Source organism: Necator americanus, chromosome III (genome assembly GCF_031761385.1).
Source record: "Necator americanus strain Aroian chromosome III, whole genome shotgun sequence".
Classification (NCBI taxonomy): Eukaryota; Metazoa; Nematoda; class Chromadorea; order Rhabditida; family Ancylostomatidae; genus Necator; species Necator americanus.
The window spans coordinates 18,035,397-18,055,723 of record NC_087373.1 but is presented as its reverse complement, the minus strand read 5'-3'; the positions used below and the strand labels follow the sequence as shown (position 1 = coordinate 18,055,723).

The 20,327-nt window shown below is 40.7% G+C and overlaps 1 protein-coding gene across 3 annotated transcripts; it reads left to right on the top strand.

Annotated features, from left to right (window-relative positions):
* Positions 1 to 2,170: 2,170 nt before the first annotated feature.
* Positions 2,171 to 19,900, top strand: RB195_009984 (uncharacterized protein; the record flags this gene model as incomplete). Of its 3 annotated transcripts, none has more annotated exons than XM_064190776.1 (23): positions 2,171 to 2,231; positions 3,255 to 3,317; positions 3,373 to 3,422; positions 3,885 to 3,984; positions 4,151 to 4,309; positions 4,675 to 4,730; positions 7,926 to 8,051; positions 9,959 to 10,099; positions 10,162 to 10,221; positions 11,690 to 11,761; positions 11,840 to 11,938; positions 12,230 to 12,331; positions 14,158 to 14,226; positions 14,434 to 14,493; positions 14,609 to 14,671; positions 16,601 to 16,768; positions 16,826 to 16,954; positions 17,043 to 17,218; positions 17,273 to 17,456; positions 18,851 to 19,130; positions 19,187 to 19,366; positions 19,462 to 19,542; positions 19,779 to 19,900. In XM_064190776.1, 23 exons carry the CDS (start codon positions 2,171 to 2,173, stop codon positions 19,898 to 19,900), a joined length of 2,601 nt encoding a protein of 866 aa, XP_064048357.1. The 3 variants fall into 3 exon arrangements, with proteins under 3 accessions (XP_064048357.1, XP_064048358.1, XP_064048359.1); XM_064190775.1 differs by having other exon boundaries at positions 3,885 to 3,987; XM_064190774.1 differs by lacking the exon at positions 2,171 to 2,231 and having other exon boundaries at positions 3,258 to 3,422; positions 3,885 to 3,987.
* Positions 19,901 to 20,327: the final 427 nt, after the last annotated feature.

Sequence of the window (20,327 nt, the reverse complement as noted above, 5' to 3'; positions counted from 1 at the left end):
TCAAAACTGAGTTACTTGAGTCGGGTATTATTTGGAAGAGAGATTGTGGAGATTTATCTGGGCGTACGGAACCTATACGGGCATGAACCCTTTGTAGTAAGGCTTACCCCTCCCTTTGGGATGCTGAATATCGCGAATTCCTTTGTTGATCTTAGTTTGCAGAATACAGCTAATTTCACAGCTTTGAAATATCGCACTGAAAGGCCTATAGTCTATACCCTACATGTGCGGCACGGTTGAGAAAGCGGCTGGAATCGAGACCATAGGATCATCGCGAACGTCATCGAGGTATGTGTACATGTGCTAGCAAGGGTCCTCCCTCTATTCCAACTCCCCTCCCCTCCCACTGCACCCTTCAGACGCAGGCGCTTATGCGATTGCACCATGTTTCATGTCGTTTTGACCGTACTGTAGCTCTCAACATTGACAACCGCACCGTGCAGATACCGTACGACGTGTATTGTCCACCATATGAATTACGTCTTCGGTCGCACCACCAGTCGATGGGACGGTATTCGATAGGACGATGGCGCCGTCAAGTTTTTTGGAGCTTTCTCTATTGTTGATAGTTCTTCCTTCTTTTTTTCTCGAGTGATCGTGCATGGCTATGACTGTAGTCGGGTCAAAACGATATGAAGTATGGACAGTTGCGCGGGCGGCTGCGCTCGAGGCGGAGCGGTGGAGCGTAGCAGTTGGGACCGTGTAAGGACCCTCGCTACCGCCACCCAACTCTACAATTTGTCATGGTCCCACTTCGATTCCAACAGCTGCCTCCACCGCACCTTTACGCTTCCAAGCGCAGCCGCTTACGCAACTGTCCGTGCTTAATGTCGTTTTGTTTTGTCGTTTCCAACTATACTTCATAGTCCTAATCATGTACGATCTTTCACTTGAGAGGAAAGTGTACAAATGCACAACAAAACCTTTCTTCAATGGCATCGTCCTCATCGCCCTATTGATTATTGTCTGATCGACCAAAAGAGTTAAGCCATTACTCTTCTCTGCCAAGGACGTAATGCGTCTGATCAACAACGCTTTCAACGACGGCTATTTGTGATAGAGATAGCATAGGTTTCACAAATGATTCAGAGTTTTTGATTCTCACAGAGTCTACTGAGAACTACTAGATTTCAAACTAAACACTAGTTCCATATGCACAGTTGTAATGAACGAATTTCTTTATTTAAAGGCAGCATAATACGTATCTGAGGTGGTGCGAATTTCAGGAGGAGCCGTAAAAAAACGGCCTGGAATATGCGCGTGTGCACAAGGCTGGGGCGCTCCAATCGAACTTCTTGTGGAAAATAGTGCGCCGGAACGCTCCAAGTCGTGTCTTCCTGGCCGTTTTCTACAGCAATTAGGAAGAAATGGACGGAATCACCCTTCTCTCAATAATCTACGACCCCGTACACGCAAATTTTACCGGATATCCGTACCACTCCAGATTCGTGGGGTGATGCCTTTAAACCTTGAGGGAACTGCGAGAGAGCGTTGCATGGAAATCATGGGGAACGGGAAGAATTCCCGCCGTTCGCAACGTGCGGCTCCAATCACGTATTCTTAATTGGATTTTGGCGCTTGTTGCACTAACTTTCGCAGTTGCACTCTACGTTTCAAAGTGTGTTCGTGTCATGAAGGCAAGTGCCTAGTGGCTGCATTCTTGCAAGATTCTGTGCCTTGCGACCCAAGAGAACCGTCTCCAGAACAACACTCAGACCTACCAGCACAGCGCTTTCGCGTCAGGTTGGCCGGATCGGGATGAAGTTAGAATTTCTAGTACTATACAATGTTGGAGGGGATATACGCTTTTCGAAAGGGCATTGTTATTTTGTAGAAACAAGCAGTCACAAGCAAAACACCACGGTCATCGTTCAACCCTGCAGGAGATATCTTTCGCAAATACATATTCACAAACATGGAAGTGGTCAACTCGTCCACGAACACGCTAGAGCAGTGTTTAATACACTAAGGAGTTGGATTGTCGCCATCTCCCCTCTAGTTGTTCATCAGTTCCCAACTGTTTTACACGTTCCCAGCAAACACAAGTAGCTCACTAGTTCTCAATTCGAGTTTCCTGAGTGCAATCGTCCTACCTGGTCCGATCCTGGTACTGGTTCGTAAGATGTAAATAAGGACCAGGCTATCATAGATAAAGTACGGAGCAGCTCAGATGAGCAGTTGTGCACTATCACTAGCTCCAGATTCAAATCGAACAGTTGAGACCGCTAACGGTGCTCTCGATAGCTGACCACATTTGACCGATACGGAGGTTTCGCGATGAAGTCCGCAAATGACAAACGCGGACTTACGCGATCAGATCACCAGCGGAACCATCTTTGCCAGTACGAGGCGCCGAGCGACGATTTTTTAGCGCACATTTTACACCACCATTGAAATGTTGTTCAGCAAAAAAGTGTATCTGCGTCTGTTCAAAAAGCTTTGCCAATGCGGCTGAACAGCGTTCGTTGTAAAGTACTTCAGGGGCAGCTTCCTGTTTTACATTTTAGGATTCCAGATATCTCTTATTATTGTTCGGTCATGCAGTTGATGTTCCAGAGAGATTGCTCTTCTTTCTGGGTATTCTATTTTGAGTTGGATGGTGGTGTTTGCGCTTAGTTGTTGCTCGCATTTTTGTCTCTTCTTCGATCCTCCGATTTTATTTGTTTGCTCTGCGTTCATGGAACATGCAAGTCCCTTCTAGATTTTCCATATATGTGCTTCCTCTTTCTGTGCTTCCAAGCTCTCTATCTCCTCACAAAACCACTTCTCTTTTAATTTTCGTTCGTTTCCTAATTTGAGCGGAAAATTTCCATTTCTGGAAGAAATGCTAATGTGTTTTGCGTACAGCATCGAAACAAGTAACGATAATATTTGGTGCGCATACAAAGTTACTTAGTAGTTAGAACAGTTAGTTAGTTAGAACAAGCAGTTCGCAAGAAATATTAGGGCCCTATTGAAGTCTACTTTAAGGAAATCAAGATTACTGTGCTATCTTCACTTGCCTCACATACACTGGGCTCAACTATCTATCTTTTGTTGCTCTGAATAGTATCGAATGGTTATTATCGAGTTACGAAATCTCTTTGTGAAGGAATTAAACAACATTCCCTCATCTACAGCATTTTGAAATGTATTGTGGGACCTTAATTCAGTTATATCTGCTTTCATGTGTTTTAGATGCTTTAGATTTTTATGATTTTTTAGATACTTGAGTTTTGACTGTATTCGGACAAACTTTTTAAAATCATTTTCAGTTGATGTCGGAACCGGAATCCCGGCTGCCGACACCTGGGCGAGTCCCTCCAGGATCGACTTCTGTTGGTGCACTTCCCCCTTTGACTTTACCTCAACCTCGCCTTGATCCTCTTGCAGGGATCTCTTCCGTTCACCATTCGTATGCTTCGCCTAGTCTTACAACTCAGGTAAATGGATTGCACCTTTTGTTTTATAACTTGCAAGTATCTTTGTGATACTGAGGCCTTGAGGAATGTTTCTGGTCTTTATGTAGAAAATGAATGTTCGAATAGAAGGGTAGACAGAGCATCATGTCAGAAGTTTGCATTTCAGCATCTGAAGTTTTCAGTGTAATTTATTTTGTAGTATTGCCTTCGTTTTTCTTTAGTATGATTATTTGTGTAATGGGTTTCACTGCTTTTTACTCGAGCTGAAGAGAAAAAAGTCTTTGTCATAGTGTTCATTTGCTGACAAGTAATTCGGTTCAAGTTTTTTTTTACTTCGTTCACGTGACGTATTTGTTTCTTTCATTTTGCACCGTCGATTTTGCCCCAACCACATCTGTTAGCTGTCACTTTTTTTTTAATTTTGAAAGCTATATAAGATTTCAGTTATCTGGTCAGTGCAATCGCTTCAATATCTTAATACAGATGATGCCGTCACCTATTCTGCAATCTGGAATTTTGTCACCTGTCTCGACTCAATCGCCACTAAGTCATCAGATGCTCTCTCCTCAACAGAAGCCTCAAGGTGGTTAGTTGTACTACATATATCTCCATATTTTTCGAAAATGAAATGAGTCACGCCTAACATCTACGTTCTCGTGGTTGAAGCGTTTGAAAGTTGAAAGATCTCAGCATTTCCTCTTCTTGAGTAAGTTTCATTTCACTTCAACTCGCAGTTTTCAAATTTGTAGCTCCATCAGTCGGACCAGCTGTTCAACCGCAGCAACTGCAAGATGTGCGACGGCAAGGTATAATACTTGGACAAGAGCAAATACGCGGACAGTTCTCTCATATCGTCACTACAGTGTCTTCAAATAAGAGAACTAACGAAATGGGCAGACAAATTCAGAGTGAGACCATTTTCGCGGAGACATCGCGAAATCCTGTTTTAGTTGCCCTGATATATGGGATTTTGTGTCAGGTCTTGGTGAATATTATTGTATTACATTATAATTAGTCGTTATGGAGTAAATGTAAGGAAATTTTGGAAAGATTTTCACTGCGACTTTCTTTAATGCTACCAAAAGGTCGAAGTCGATAGTCCTTTTGAATTTATTCCTTCTCTTTCATTTCTTGGCTAAACGTGTTCGGTATGTTAACATAATTTTTCTTCTGTGCATGATATTTCTGGTGATGACTGCGCTTTTGTTTCATATTTTCACATTCTCTCATTGTTTATATTGTGACAACAATTTGAAATAACTCCTTGTTTTAGGTGTCCCAAACTCACCTGCGTCGTTGGCAATTTCAACTCCACCTCAGTCTGTACAGGTTGGTTGAGAGCACACATTTGGAAATTATGGTTAAGCTCGTTCTCAATAATGACAGTAAACACAGTGGGTTTAATATATCTGATATTCAGATTTGTTACTAAACCTAAGTGTAGTACTTTAATTATAGGAACAGAATAGTACATTTGTACTGTATCCTTTCCGATACGCTCTTATATGTGGTATCGAAGCATTAAAGTCCGAGGGATCTTCAGCGCTGAATTGTGGTACACGTCAACCTTAAGTCTTCCTTTATCCTTAGTAGACAGATGATTACTGGCAAACTGTGATAAAATATGCCTGTCAGAAACAATTTAAGGAAAGCTCGTGCTTCCGTGAAAATGGAGGCCATATTCGTTGAGTTGAACTGCTCTACATTCGCATATCTAAATGTGATTTTGAGTACTGCTGGATTTTTTCCCACGAAGAAGACATCTTTCATGAAGTGAATGATACTTCAGTTCATTCCAGACATGTGCGCAACTCTAAGCAGAAATTATGAGGAATTCTTAGGAGTATTAGTGAGGAAGCTTATTATTGCTTTCACTTCATCAATCTTAACCTCGTTCCTTCAGGAAATAATTAATAATACATTAGGATAACTGCTAATAAGACACACGATCCTGTTTTACAAATACGCCTATGTGTCATGGATAAGTTTAAGACTATTTTAGTTAGTGTGTTTTTAGTATATTTTCAAAAACAAGTCTGTTGTACAACCTTTATATAACCATTTAAACTATGATTTCTGCCACTTATTTTGCCATTCAGATTTTGGCTTATACAATCCTCAGGAATCATAAATAATAACATCAAAGATTCCACACTATCCGTATAGTTTCCCATGTACTAGTGCGAAGCAGACGGGAGAACAAACTGAGCAAATTAGTACGACGACATCCCTTGTAGTTGACATTACTAACAATTTATGTTAGAGTAACATGTAGCGCATAATTTCTAGCTTGTATACTCACATTCTTACCGCAATTGTGGAAAGTAAACCTTCGTTCCTGTGGGGAAACATCCTGAACTCTACATTCACCCACAAAGACCCTAAACAACGTCAGTTTCGTGATACGTTGTCTTTAGCAAGAAGGCTGGAGCTCTTTTCGTACTTTATGTACTGCCGAACTTGAAAGGCATAAGTAGCGGTGTATTATTGCTATCAACATTACGTGGCATTGCGTCTCATACACTTGCTATCTAGTTACAGTTTCTTCTTTTCTGCTTTCTGCAAGTTTCCATGCGTGTGCGAGTGTCGGGGACGTAGTTGTTTGCTGATGTTTGTCGGCGTCGCATTACGTGTTCAATGTTTTAAAGATGCTGGTTCTACTAATCCCTTCAACGATTCTAATTTCTTTTTCAGCTCGTGTAGAAACAAAAAGCGAACTAAATTGTAAAGCAAATCCTGAGGCAGGTAAGAAACCTTGAATGCCCCTCATCTGGCGCTTTTGCATTAGGAGCTCTGCTCACTTATACAACAAAATGCGTTGCAGTGAGGAATTTCGCAACGTTGTTTGTGAGTCAAATCAGCTAATAGTTCCTAATGACATCCTCACTCATACCCAAAAAGATCGGATGCTTTTTTCACACTGGATTTTTCGATTATTTTAAGTTGTTTTCTAGATTTATGGTAGATTTTGAAATTCTGACAAAAATTGACCTTTAGTAGTAAGGCGGTTACAATGATGTGTATGGAGGACTAGCTAAGTGCTACAACTGTGTTCCGGGGACGAAAAAAATTGGCTTTCTTGATGTCGTCGGCGCTAATCAACAGTGGTACAATATGACAAGACTATAATTGTAATCAACACTATGAAGTAGTAGATTTAATTGAATTCTTTGGAAAACTGTAACTTTTACAGTCGTGTTGTGCACCCAGGTCAAACGAGCTGAAGCGTGGTGGTGCATTTACCGGATCATCGCTTGCTGATATCAAGCTGCCAAAATAAGTGCAGGTCCAACGCCGATCGCAACCACTTTCGCAGCAGGGTCCAGGTCTTTCTGACACGACCATGTCGAGGCGACACGTCGCGTCTACGCTGAAAACGTGCACTGGTCCCTCTCCGCATGCCACGATAGATCTCGGAGCTCCTTTTTCCTATTTTTTTATAGTTCTTCATTCTATTCGTAAAATAGTCTATGAATAGGATTACGTAGTCTTAACAAAGTGCTTTTACATTAGTTTTATTGTTTGTTTTTTGCTGTTAGAGCGCCTCTAGAATTTTATCTTGTAGCGACTGAATTTCTCTCCTATTTCTTCGCGAAACTGCTTGATCGAGCAAATTTTCATGAAAGTCGGGCAGAATTCTAATCTCTATAAAATAAGATCTGGGAGATACTCTTTTATCAAAAGGAACTATGAACATAGAGGAAAAGGGTTTTCTTACTATTACAACTATGAAGAATACTAATAATGCATAATTGCAGAAATAATGGGCCAGAAACATTTCTCATGGAAGATTTTAGAGGCGTCCTAGGAGCGACACAAACGGAAAAGGATTTTGCTAAGACTTTGTAATTTTACTAACAAACCATTATACAGAAAAATGAAGAGAAAAGAGCCGAATAGTCTGTTGCGCTCTGGAAAGGGGCAGTACACTCTTTAACCGCGGACGATGTGTCACCCTGTACAACACGTTTCTTTCCGTCTCTACTTCGGATAAGATTTGTTTTGAAACCTCTGAGTGAAAACCTCTGACACATACTCTTTTAACGGTGATTACAACCATCCCGCTTTGTTGCTTTGAGTTGAGCTTCGGTCGATCATTGTGGAGGAGGGCATTACATCGATCGTTGGAAGTGAGCGAGTCCCCAAAGCTTTTCTTTGTAAGACTACGCATTTCTTTTAAGCTTCTGCAATGTAAATAAGGAACTCTATTCAGTAGCTGTGCACTTAATTTTCGCAACATTTTCTAAAGATTTTGTTTGGATATATAGTCCGAACTGAACCTTCGATGGGACTGCTAAGAAATTGAACGACATCTTGAGGACTTTTTTTCCCTCCATTTTTTGTTCGTTCTATCACTTGTGTTTCACTCAGAATACAGAACAGTAGTAGAAGTGAAGCAGTGCTTCCCCTTGGAGATTGCTAATGACATTAACTACTTGATGATCAACAATCAATGGGAATTGAAATATTTGCTGTTGTTTACGACTTTTTTCATGAGGTATTAGCGTCGCACTAATTGTTCAGGTACGGCACAGCAGTTTGGATGCTCAACTCTCCCCAGGATCTAGCAGTGCTGGCAATCCTTCACCGTCATACTCAAATCACTCCTCGCCATCGGTCATTCAGATTCACAATGGACATGGACCTACTGTATGCCTTTATCATTAGTCTTCTGTATGATGTAACTTTGACTTTTCTTGTCGTGATTTTTCCCGGGATTTCTACGAGTGATGGGAGCTAACCTTTTCCATAAGACAGAAAAACGGCAAGTTGTTCCAGATATTTGGATCTCTTCTTCCTTGGTATTCCCTTCGAGACTAATGATTTATGAGAAATTTAGCTTGGATCAAATTCTAGAACAAAATTATCAAATTACATTGGTTCATTCGTTTTTAATAGAATCTGGGATTAATTTCGATGAAGAATGCCCAGATTATCTGCTGGTTAACTCGAGCAGAAAAATCATCTCAAATCGCGCAGTTTTGAATTTCTGATCTTTGTTCCCTTTAATTTTCACAATTATGACAATACCAACCAATTTCTGATATTTGTTACTTTAGTATTCTTATATTATAGATCTACTTGATATAAGGAGCATTCATTTCATTATTTCCTCACAATAGTGCTGTCTTCCCCTAACTGGGGTGAAGTTGAGGAAATTCGTTTCAAGTAACTATTATTGTCATCATGACTGGGCTGTGATACAATCACTACTCAAGAACGTTTAAAGAGATTTGCACAATCGTTCATGAATTTCGATAGTATCACTTTATTATCTACATTTCTAGTGAGAATTAGAATTGTCAGAATTAGCGGAAAGTATTACGTCGTTAAGTAGCTTCAGTGTCACTTGCCTTTATCAGTTTTTCACGACTTCTTATTTCCTTGATATTACTCGTTCCAAAAATATGTAGCATTTTACGATCTTTTCCAACGTTTGTTTTAATCTTTCCCTTTTTTCGTTCCTCTGTTTGGCTTGTTAGTTCGAGTGCGCATATCTCTTGACCAGATCGGAAATATCCATGTGACATTTCAGCACGCTATTTAGAGAGTGGATAAAAGCAAAGTACGAATTTTATTCAATTTTAAAAGTTATAGTGTACTTGTCAGTGGTGTATTATATCAAAAGGTTCCGTACAACCTCTATCATATTCGGCAAACTCTGCGTGAAAGTGTTTTTCGGCACTTTTAGTAGACTAATTAACATTGTGCTCCTACAATATTTGAATGATATGCCTATGTGCGTGTCGATATTTGTAGAGCTACAATAGGTCACTATTGAAGTACCGGGTAGTTTTTTTTAAATTATTTGGTTTTGTGATTGCAGAATTGGGGAATGCCTTGGCCCAGAACAGTTCTGTTGAGACTTACATCACATTCAGTTTTACAAGGTTAAAGGCATCACCCCACGAATCTGAGGTGGTACGGATTTCAGGTAGAGTCCGCCCATTTCTTCCTAATTGCCGTAAAAAAACGGCCCGGAAGATGCGGCGCTGCACAGGGATGGCGCGCTCCAATCGAACTCCTTGTGGAAAATAGTGCGCCGGAACGCTCGAAGCCGTATCTTCCGGGCCGTTTTCTACGGCAATTAGGAAGAAATGGACGGAACCACCCTCCTTCTCAAAATCTGCGACCCCCTATACGAATACTCCACCGGAAATCCGTACCAATCGAGATTTGTGGGGTGATGCCCTTAACGAACATTTTCTAGTACTTCACTTTGCCATTGCGAAATTAACAATAGGAAATTAGTTCGAATATCAAGTATCATTATCCAAGCAGTGGAAGTTATGTTAAATTTTCCGCCCATGCGTGATATACCATCTCAGTGGTTCAACAATGCTTTTTCTTGTGCTGTGCAAATCTGAATGCAGAATCCTCTCTACTTCCAGTTGAGATTTTTAATTTTGGTATCTGCGCACACCTGTGGAAAAAGTCTGTGTCTAAGTGTCCAAAATGTCGTTGAGGAAAATGTGTTCACAGGGATTTCTCAGTGTTATGTTCTAAATTTCTTTTGTGGTTTGAAATGGATTGAAATAATAATAAAAGCTTTACAGGGATCGTATGTACAAAGTTCGAGTATGCATTCACACACTGGGCCTTCGCTAACTCGCTATTCGTCTCTGCCGAATCAGGAACAAATGCAACACCATGTCGCGATAGGTTCTGTGTCCAGTTCAACCAAACAAATTTTCCAGGTTATTAATTTGCGAATTTTATTTTACTTTTTTTTTGCCTGAACATCAAAGCATTGCTTCAGCATGAAGTTCAGTCGAGACCGGTTCATCAGGTTTCCATACCTGCAACCTCTGTTCCACAGGTACTTCTTTGTTGTGAAAGTGCATTATCTTTAAATATTTGCTTCAAGACGACGGTGTCTTTTCATATGCTTTTCTCGAGTTAAATAATTCTTGTCTGCTTCTTGTCTCCCATGTTAGATTGCAAAAGGGTGTGCGAGCAAACAGAGTACATTATTTCGCCAAATGAAGTCTTGTTGTTCATACAATGCTCAGAAATAGAGAATGGGAAACGAATGCTGGCATATTCGTGCGTTGATGCTACGGTTTGATGTGCCTTTGTAATCATATGAAAAAGTGTCTAGCTTATATACTTTCTTTTCCCATGCAGAACCGTTTTCTTCCTTCTCCGCAGTTGAATCAATGAACTTTAGACTTTATCAAATTTTCTCGGTCTTGGTAAAAAGAATTACACGTGACGTATGCGCACGAACTTTGAAAATGTCAATTGATCGGAGCGGAACTGCCATGTTGTGTGGATGACATGTGATAGGTTCAACAATTCTTCCCTTAATTATCAGCAATTAGCTATTTAATAATAGTTGTGCAATTTGTTTATCAGTGTTCCCGTACGATTTCTGGTTGGAACATGTTGCACTCAGAAAAGGATGACCAGTCCTTTTTTGAATTTGGAATCCTCTTAAAGGCATCACCTCACGAATCTGAGGTGCTTCGGATTTCAGGTGGAGTATTCGTATACGGGATCGTAGATTATGGAGAGGTGGATGATTCCGTCCATTTCTTCCTAATTGCCGTAAAAAAACGGCCCAGAAGATGCGGCTTCGAGCGTTTCGGCGCACTATTTTCTACAAGGAGTTTGATTGGAGCGCGCCAGCCCTGTGCGGCGCCGCATCTTCCGAGCCGGTTTTTACGGCAATTAGGAGGAAATTGACGGAACCACACCCCTTTCCATAATCTACGACCCCGTATACGAATACTCCACCTGAAATTGGTACCACCTCAGATTCGTGTGGTGATGCCTTTAACGAACCTTTTCGATGGTAATCATCAGCATGTGTAATTTGGGTAATTAACGGAAAGCTCAAATTTCACGGCTCTCCCTTCACCGGGATTCTGTGACAGTCTAGATTCTCCGAAAAAGGGGCATTCCTAAGAGCGTGAATATGCAGTAATTCGTGCGTAGCGTTTTTGAACTTAATATACTTTCCATCATAAACTGGGAGACTTCTGCTGGTAAAATCAAAATCGCCTAACAGTTCTGTATGATGCGAGCGGACGCAACTTTAGAGATCTTTCTAGTTAGCGTTCCAGATTTTCGTTGACACATCCGTTTTACCCATGTATCCAAAATGGAGCAACTACAATGAGTATTATTTCTGTTATCACTTTTGTTAGTAGCAGTTTGTAGTTTGCTGGGTCACGTTGGAAGTGTTTCCTTGAGAATTAGTGAAGTTTCGTCATATAAGGGCTCAAATTTTGCTGAAATGTTAAGAGGAACTCACCTCATTAGCAGATCTAATTCTGTTGCAGAGATCTTTAACGGCACAAACCCCGCAAGCACCTTCTCTGCTCCAACAGCAGCTGAGTGTCCGTCCAGCTCGCGTATGTTTTCTTAAAATAGACTCCTTTTTAACTCTTACTTTAAAGAAAAAGCGTTGAACATCTAATCTATGAACTTAGTCAAATGCGACGGTCACCAGCGGGCAGCCAAATGTAGTGATACATCAGCAACCGCTTCCGCAGATTCCTTCTTCCCAGCAGAACGGACAACAATCAAAGGTATATTGTTATTAAATAGTTCCTAAATAAATGGAACTTGACAGCAAACGTCTTTAAATTTTGGTAATGTTTTTGCTGAAGTGCTGTATTATTGGACTGTTTTTGAAAAGTGCTTCCGATTCTCTGTTGAAAGAGTGTTACCTATATCACTTCACCACATAAAAGTGTTCGCAAGTGTCTTTTCTTTAATTGCAGAATTCAACCGAAGAATTTATGTGCCTCGTTATGCCCACTTCTGACTACTTCTTGAAATATTTAATTCTTATGTAATAAAAAGGTTACATATTCCAGCCAAAACCGATTCCATCTCAAGAATCTCTGTCTCGTCAACTCCAGTCTACATCGAACCAACAACATGTCGTTATGGGTCTGCTCCATGGCGCTCAGTTGCAGGTTGGCTTTAAAAAAGCCTTTAGTAGGGTTAGATTGTTTGTAGTTGTAGTTGTCGGTAGTTTAACAAAAATCTTTATTTATTTTGCGTACATTTTGTATTGTTGTGAACAGTGCTGTTAAGAAGTTTTCTTTTCCCTCTCAATTCCCCTTTTTTCCCACTGACACTAGAATACTGGGGAACGGTCAAGAGGTACCCGTATGATGTGCCGCCGCGTATCCAGGAGGCTAATGAGCGTCGTTAATTGCACCGCGCGTCTCCTGATACCGTCATAATCGCCACAGTAGCCTGACTGCTCCTCTTGTGCTACGTCTTCAAGATGCCCCGCCCATGCCTCCCTCCCTTCCCATTTCGCCGCGTCTACCGCTCTTACAACGATTTTTTGTCGCCGCACCTACAGCTCTTATGATGCGCTTTTAAAATCGAATGGAAAGGAAAGAACATGATATTAGATGTTGTTCGAAGGTCTACATAAAGTGTGCTTGCAAGTTAATATAAAAGAAGGAAAGAATGAAATAGATTTGTATAAGTGAAATGCCATTTAGAAATGCGAGTGAAAATGAAATTATCCTGTCTCGACTTGTTAGGTGGGAAACACTCATTCATCTCTGAGAATGCAAGAGATGTTTCAAAAAATGTCCCACTGATCGGTGTTATGCTATTATCTTTACTTTTTTCTTCGCTTTCTAAGGATTTCTTTTTGCTCATCTAGCTGGGTAAAATTGACGTCCAACGATCAACGAGGCGCGAATAATGCCTCACAGACATACACTGTACCTAAAGGTATATCTCGAAGATACAAAGGTCTCTATTCGCCACTAATATACCTAACCTGTCATATCGATTTTATACAGAGAATAGATAGAAATGAAGCGATAAAACGCTGTTGAAAGAAGTTTGAAGAACCATACAATTTCAAATTTCCATTATATAAAACTGTATAAAACGTACAAGCATGTATTGAAATATTTGACATGTGCCGTATATAAACATTATATCTATGTAAAATTTTGAAAAGGTAAAATGTAGAAAGGAGTTTAAAGAATGTATACAAAGTAATAAGCGCGTAAATTTACTGTTATTATAGCTGCTGCAGTTGAAGCAGAACACGAATTCGCTGAATGGCATCGTGACAAACAAATACTTATGCACTGCTAGTTTATATCGAAGACATAGGGCATGAAATGTGTTAAATTATGAGATGTGTGGAAGTATATGCATGTTATTCTTTTCCCTGGAGCATCTTTTTGAGATAATTTTTACTTATGTAAAGTTACATTGGATAGAAGGATCTACTTCTTCTCTTTTATTCCCAATAATATGCGCTTAGTTTACTATATCCGTACATCAGAATTCGCTGCGGCAATTCGTTCTTCACTCCCTCTCCAAAATTCGCACTATCTACCGCTTCGTCGCAGCGCGAACGTCGCGCGCGGCGTTGATCAGAGAGCAATAGGTAGGCGGGGTGTAGGTGATCTCAGGCGGTCGTGGAGAATGTATAGCTGGTGGAGCGGTCGTAATTACGCGGAGGAGCGCGGTGCTGAAGGGAGGACAGGAGCGGTCAGCCGGTTTTCACGGGTACCTCTTGTCCCGCACCCTAGAATACTACGCCTGTTCAAGTTGATTTTGTTTCTTCTGTTCGTCTTGCTTGGTAAAACTGAACGATAGTCATTTCTTTCTTTTTTAGTCAAATACAATTTTTTTTTTGAGAGATTGAGGAGCGTACTCAAATTGTAGATTCGAGGTAACGTTTCACAAAAGGAAAGCATGTTAAGCATTTTTTCCAACGGGTCTACCTCATATCTCACTTCAAAGCTTTTATTTGCAGCAACAACAGTCCGAGGGTGTCGCCGGTACCTATGCCGGAGCAACGGTTTCGAATCCTCACGTCCGACAGGTTTGCTTTTCTCAGTTCCACATTTTCTTTCTTGCCTGTTTGGTGCTTCTGCTGTGTGAGGGTTTATTATTTTCCACTGCCCACTTCGCTGGACTTTCTCCAATTTCGTTTACAACTTTTCGACGGCAAAAAGAAAGTAGAAGTTTTCTTTGTATTACCAACCGTACAATGTCCTCACGATACTTATCCTTCAAACTCGTTACTCAGATCTTGGCAAATCGAACCTCTCAAACCATGGCTGGCCCTTCTTCTTCTGCAGGTCAACAGGTACTTTTAGTTGATTTCTGACAGTTGGCATTTCTTTTTCCAAGAGATTTCTCTCTGTACACCGTTGTGCACACTAATTGTCTTCTGTCATTGTCATGTCATCGTCTGTTACTAGGGTTCTATGCAATCACACACCTTATCGCCTCCGAGAATGTCGCCGTCAGCTCTTCAACAGCAGGTAACGACCTTGTTTCTTGAAATTTTGTTGTTGTTCAAGCAGGCTGTGTGTTCACCCTGTGAACATCTGGGGGTGTTCTTTTTCAATCTCTCAATCACTAAAGATCGAGTTAAGGGATTATTTTATCTTGAGTTTTGAAGAACTTTTGGCATCAGCCACTATTTTTCATTCGCATCACACTTTTGTTCGAATTCCCTTTCGAAAGCCTGGAGAGGAAATATCAATCTTTTCCAAATTTAGTTGTAAAGATTCAAAAAATGACGTTGGTAGTCCTTTTGGGACTCCTCAAAGTGAGCAGTACAACCGCGAGCAATCAGAAATCATACAAAGATGGACAGCCTTGAGATTTTCTGCCGCGGAGAGGCAGTCGTAGGGGGGATAACATTTATTGTCTAAAGATAAAATTAAGAAAATAGTTTGCGATGTTTTACTTTAAAAAAATAAAGAAGTTCGCAATTTTCTGCTTTTTCACCCTATTACTTACACTTGAAGATGTTATTGACTCGACAGACCGGCGAAAGCCGACGCTAGCGCTGATGTTGGAATAGAGCTTGCAGCATGAAGCATTTGTGTCGCAGTTAATTCCTACCTGGGAATAGTTGGGGTCCTTATAGGCTACGTTCGCTTCTGTAGGCTTACGAATATTTGTACTTCTTGCTTTAGGGTCGTCACCATGAAGGTAAGCTACTTCCAAGATCGCAATTTCAAAACGTGAACTATGTTGTTCTATTTGTTTTTGCATCAGTAGCTTTTTTAGACTGATCTGGAATGAGAAACGCATCAGTGAGCGACAAGCTTAGCATTGAAATGTTCGATCGTGGCTTTGAGAACGTGAATATTTCTTGCGATATGTTGGGAGATTGATATTATTTCAGTAAGGGTGGGAAGGAGAGCTATTCCACAGAACTTTCCAACCATGTTCTTACTTTAATGTACCTTCTTATAATGAATCTGAAATAACCGAACTCCACAGTGCGAGCCAAAATTGAGGAGCGTCAAAATCAAACTAGCTGTCACTCCTTACTGGGTATGCACAACATTGCACATTCGAGCCTATTCCTAGAGAGAAGGGATGTGGGTACAAAGATGTATGAGTTCTAGTTGGTGAGCCTAACGATAAAATTTTATAGGGATCCTTACTTATAGTTGGGTCAAAGCGAAATGAAGCATGGACGGTTGCGTAAGCGGCTGCGCCCGAAGCGCCGCGGTGGAGCGTATCGTTTGGGATCGTGTGAGGATCCTCGCTACTGCCATACATCTCTGCAGTTCGCCACGGTCCCATCTCGATTGCAACTGCTGTCTCCACCGCACCGCTTCGAGCGCAGCCGCTTACGCAACTGTCCGTGCTTCATGTCGTTTTGACCTGACTATAGGTAATCATATCTTCTATCAGTGCAAAAGTATTCTTGATCTCATGTCGCCGACCTCCTCAGGACGAGGTTTTCGGTTTTTTTTCGCCAAGGCAATTATTTCACATTCATCACACTTCCTTGAGTTTGCTCACTCGTCTTGCCGTTAGAATCGTCTAGATTGTACTTTTTTTTAAAGAAAGAACTCGTACGATAAAAGAAATTATCTTTCTTTCAAGAGAGAAGAAAAGAACGTTATCCTTTCTTTTTCTCCATTTTTTTGGTAGATTCCATTGTGTTGTCGCCATTGTTTCGTTTGAGACGTGAAGCAAAGTTGTTGGAGCATGTTTCTGCATACTGCGCACTTCTGATCGCTTGCAAAAGTTCAATTTGATCCGAGCGATGAGATTTTGTTGCGATTTTCCTTACTCACCAATGAAGGACCGGACGAACCATTCAACATATATGATTGCCTTTCTATCTGCATCATTTTTCAGCTGCGAAATTCAATAGTATAAACTAATAGAATAGTTAGTGGAAGGGAAAAAGTGGTCCTCTGGATACCAACTTTATATTTCAGGTTGTTGTTCCCCATGGTATACTTCCATCTCAGGCGAATTTACCATTGCGGAGCGTCCTTGCTGCTCAACAGCAACAGTTAACACAGCAACAGCTGTTGCAACAACAAAGACAACAACAACAACAAGTTAGTGTACAACAGGCATCTTCACAGCAACCACTACGATTGGTGCGTACTTGTATTTTGTTTTGATATTGTGAGAGGACTGTTAGTGTTACTGTTTAGAGTGGTCGAGTTGTTGGAACTGCTTCGGGTGCGCTTGCCACATTATACGATATGGACAAATCAGCTACATCGTTGACGAATAAAGATGCTTATCGCATTTTAAAGAGACGATTTAAGTATCTCGTCTATGTAAGTGAATTTGGAAGTGTATTGTTAGAGTTGTGTTATCTGATTTGATTAGTAGATTTTTTGCTACTTTTTTTACTGCTGTTTTCAGGAGAATGAATGCTATCAAGAGGAGTTGCGAAATTTGCAAAGGAAACTTTTAAAATTATCGCGAGATAAAAATTTTTTACTCGACCGTTTGGGGCAATTTGAGAAGTTTTCTGATAGCTCTGATGAGGATTCTGATGCCAGTCACAAGACATGTGATGAGAAACCGAAACCGAAAAAGTTAGTGAGAGTAGCGCAGCTTTCGTTCACTTGATGCAATATAGATTTTTAAAGGCGAATTCGCCCTGCGCAACGGAAGCGCGCCGCTGATGATGGTCCGGAAGGATCAAATGCTGCAAAGCGTTGCACTGAAGAAAATATTGCTAGCAGCCCCAGTCCATCTGAGTCTCCAGTAATGGACCCGCGGTCTAGCGTGTGTGGATCTACTGCTGGATCTCAGTCTTCTTCCCATTCATATGTAAGTTTCGCACATGACTTTCATCTTTGTCCTAACTTCCGAATCGCTTTTGAGACAAACTCTTTATTATTTAACAAAGAGTACAATAATAACTACAAACATAGCCTGAAAGCATGGCTTAGAACCAGCTGCTACTTATGTCAACAAGTGCCCACTCGAACCTACACCAAGGATTCTAAGCTTGTTTTTTTTTTCTAACATTGTGACAGGAATTAACGGCTCATGTTAACCATATTAACAAGTCGTTATTATTGATAATTGACGGAGAAAAGGTGTTAGGTGCAACAAGAGGGACAGTTAGAGAACACTCCTGCAATGGAAATCATATCACCAGGCAGCTTTGAAAGGGAGCTAGCGTAGTAGATTAGATGAGGGTATGCATACGAGTTCAAAATTTGTACTCATAGAAAATAAGATTTCATAATTCCAGCGGTAAAGGATAAAGTGCTTAGCTTCGACCAATTCTTTGGGATGCGCCTATGCGCTCTACTCCGATTCAGAATCGTTTGAGGGTGTTGAAAGCGTATGCTCTCGTGCAGTGACTTGCGGGGGTCAGCGGACGTATCAAGTCGTTCTTGGTGTTTTTATTTTCCCTAGTATGATCGACCCTCAAGGGATGAAAGGCGTACGCCGGTTTAGAAGTGCTGTAGTCGCAGCGAAACCTCTCAGAACTGGGCTGTGTCCGACCAAATTCCAGCAACAATTTATCCGCTATCATGCAAGGCGGCAATGGAAGGCTCTACAATACAACCCAATTTGCTCTGCTACTGAATCGACACTGAAAGCTTAGTATAGCATTTTATAATCTGTGTATCTTCTGAAATGGTTTATTTGTGGGTATTTTATGTGAAACATCTTTTTGATGCCATCTCACTCGATAGATTGGACAGTGGTGTCAAGAAATTCAGTGTTGAGATAAAAAAAAGCTTGCTTGCCGTAAATAGGCTTTTCTTAGTGTTTTTACACTCGAAAGACACGCCGGATCTGCGGAGAGAATACTTAGATTCCTTGAGTAATTTTTATTGGATTTCCAAACCTAAACACCTTCAGAAGAAAAATTTGAGCAGCACCTCGTGACATGATATTCACGTCAGTCCATTAAAATCAAGACCTTTATGAGTTTCTCTGATCATGCGTAAGGTTCTTCACCGGTGCTGGTGTGAAAGAGCTTCTGATAATGCTATTGATTTTTTGTAACTATACAACAAATTTAGACGAAGGTAGGGCATCGGCTTTTTTGTCACCGTTGACCTTGTCAAAAAGGCTTTGTGGCATCCATTTGCTAATTTAACTTCTTATTCTGCCCATACCAGTAGACCATTGTTTACGGCTTATAAATGTACCTTCTTCATAAATCGCAGGGATGCGTTACTTATTCAAGTTTTGGTTTTTAGAGACAAGTAATGAACCCGGCTACGTCATCCTACGAAAAGATGCCGGGACTCGGATCTGTGCCCCCCAGTGGGCCATCGTTTACGGTTTCTCAAAGTCAAGGCATGCTCCAAATGGGATCTTCTGGTGTGCAATCTCAACAACCTCAACAGATTCTGCGTTCTACTCTAGCACGGGTGGTTCCTTCAACAGTTCTTGCTCAACAATCTCATTCTACTCAGCCGTATACCTCGTCGAGCAGGCATGCTGTAGATACAAGGCCGATAGTTGCTAAAGTTCGAGGTAACTAGAATGTTATATTCATTCAAATAATCTTCCTACAAGAATCACTTTTGCAGTTGAATCACCATCGCTATGCGCGGTAACCTGTACTTATCAAGGTGACCAGATGAAACAGTCATCTTTGCACAAGGTGCTCTCCCGAGTTCCCATGAGTTCCCAACATATATCGATGGAATTTTCTCATCAGTCACAAGAGGTGCTTCCCACCAACCCGGTTAATGGCGACAGTTACATTGGTACATCTATTAAAACTTCGTCTATTCAATCTTCATCTCACAACAGCAGTAACAGTTACCGAATGGTTCGCAACGATACTTTGATTTTTTTACAGCTTGCTCAACTAGCAGTGCTTTAATGCCATCCGCACCTATGGTTCCGCCTTCACTTGAATCAAACGTTACTTTGCAACCTGGTATGCTTTCACTATGCTCTTTAGAATGCTTCGACTTTTTCATCTAGTAATTTTTTTTTTGAGGTTTGGCCAACATTTGTTCTCTGTCTCTTTAACGAATAAATTTTACAATGGTTTTGGCAATTTCAAAAAATTACATTTTTCATGACATTTCTTGATTGCCTACTTTTGAAGTAAAAATAACAGATTTATTTATTTATTTATTTTTACTTACCAACAGGCTTTTTTATTTTCAGTATCTTCTTTGTCTTCTTCCTTAGTGAATGGCTTGTTGCCTGATGCAGGTGGCAACACTGAGAAGAAGGAGGAAAATTTCCCTGCCGCTATCCTATCTCCGGCCACTTCGCAACATCGGTGACCATAGTGACTCGATTCGCTTCACATCGCCTTTTGGCTTGTACGAAAGCCAATAAAACATATCTAAAATAAGAAATTTGCAAAATTCATCAGAAATTTGTCATGGGTGTGTTCTAGTCTCAAGAATAGCTGAACGTTCTCACAGTTAGCGCGTTCTAGTTGCAATGTATTTTGTTCGGATTTCGACATATTCTTCATGTCGAATTTTTTTCTTGACTTATATTGAACCCGGTGTTACTAATCGTATACGACTTGTTCGCTCAACTTGCTGATCTCTGTGAGATCTTGTGATTTTTGTTTCCTACATCACCATTTTTTCCCGCGTTGAATGTAATACTCGTTTTTGCTGTTTACATTATTTCATTAATACTAGTTCCTACAGGTAGTCTCTTTCCTCTTTGTAGAATGCATTTCGTAACTTTAACATC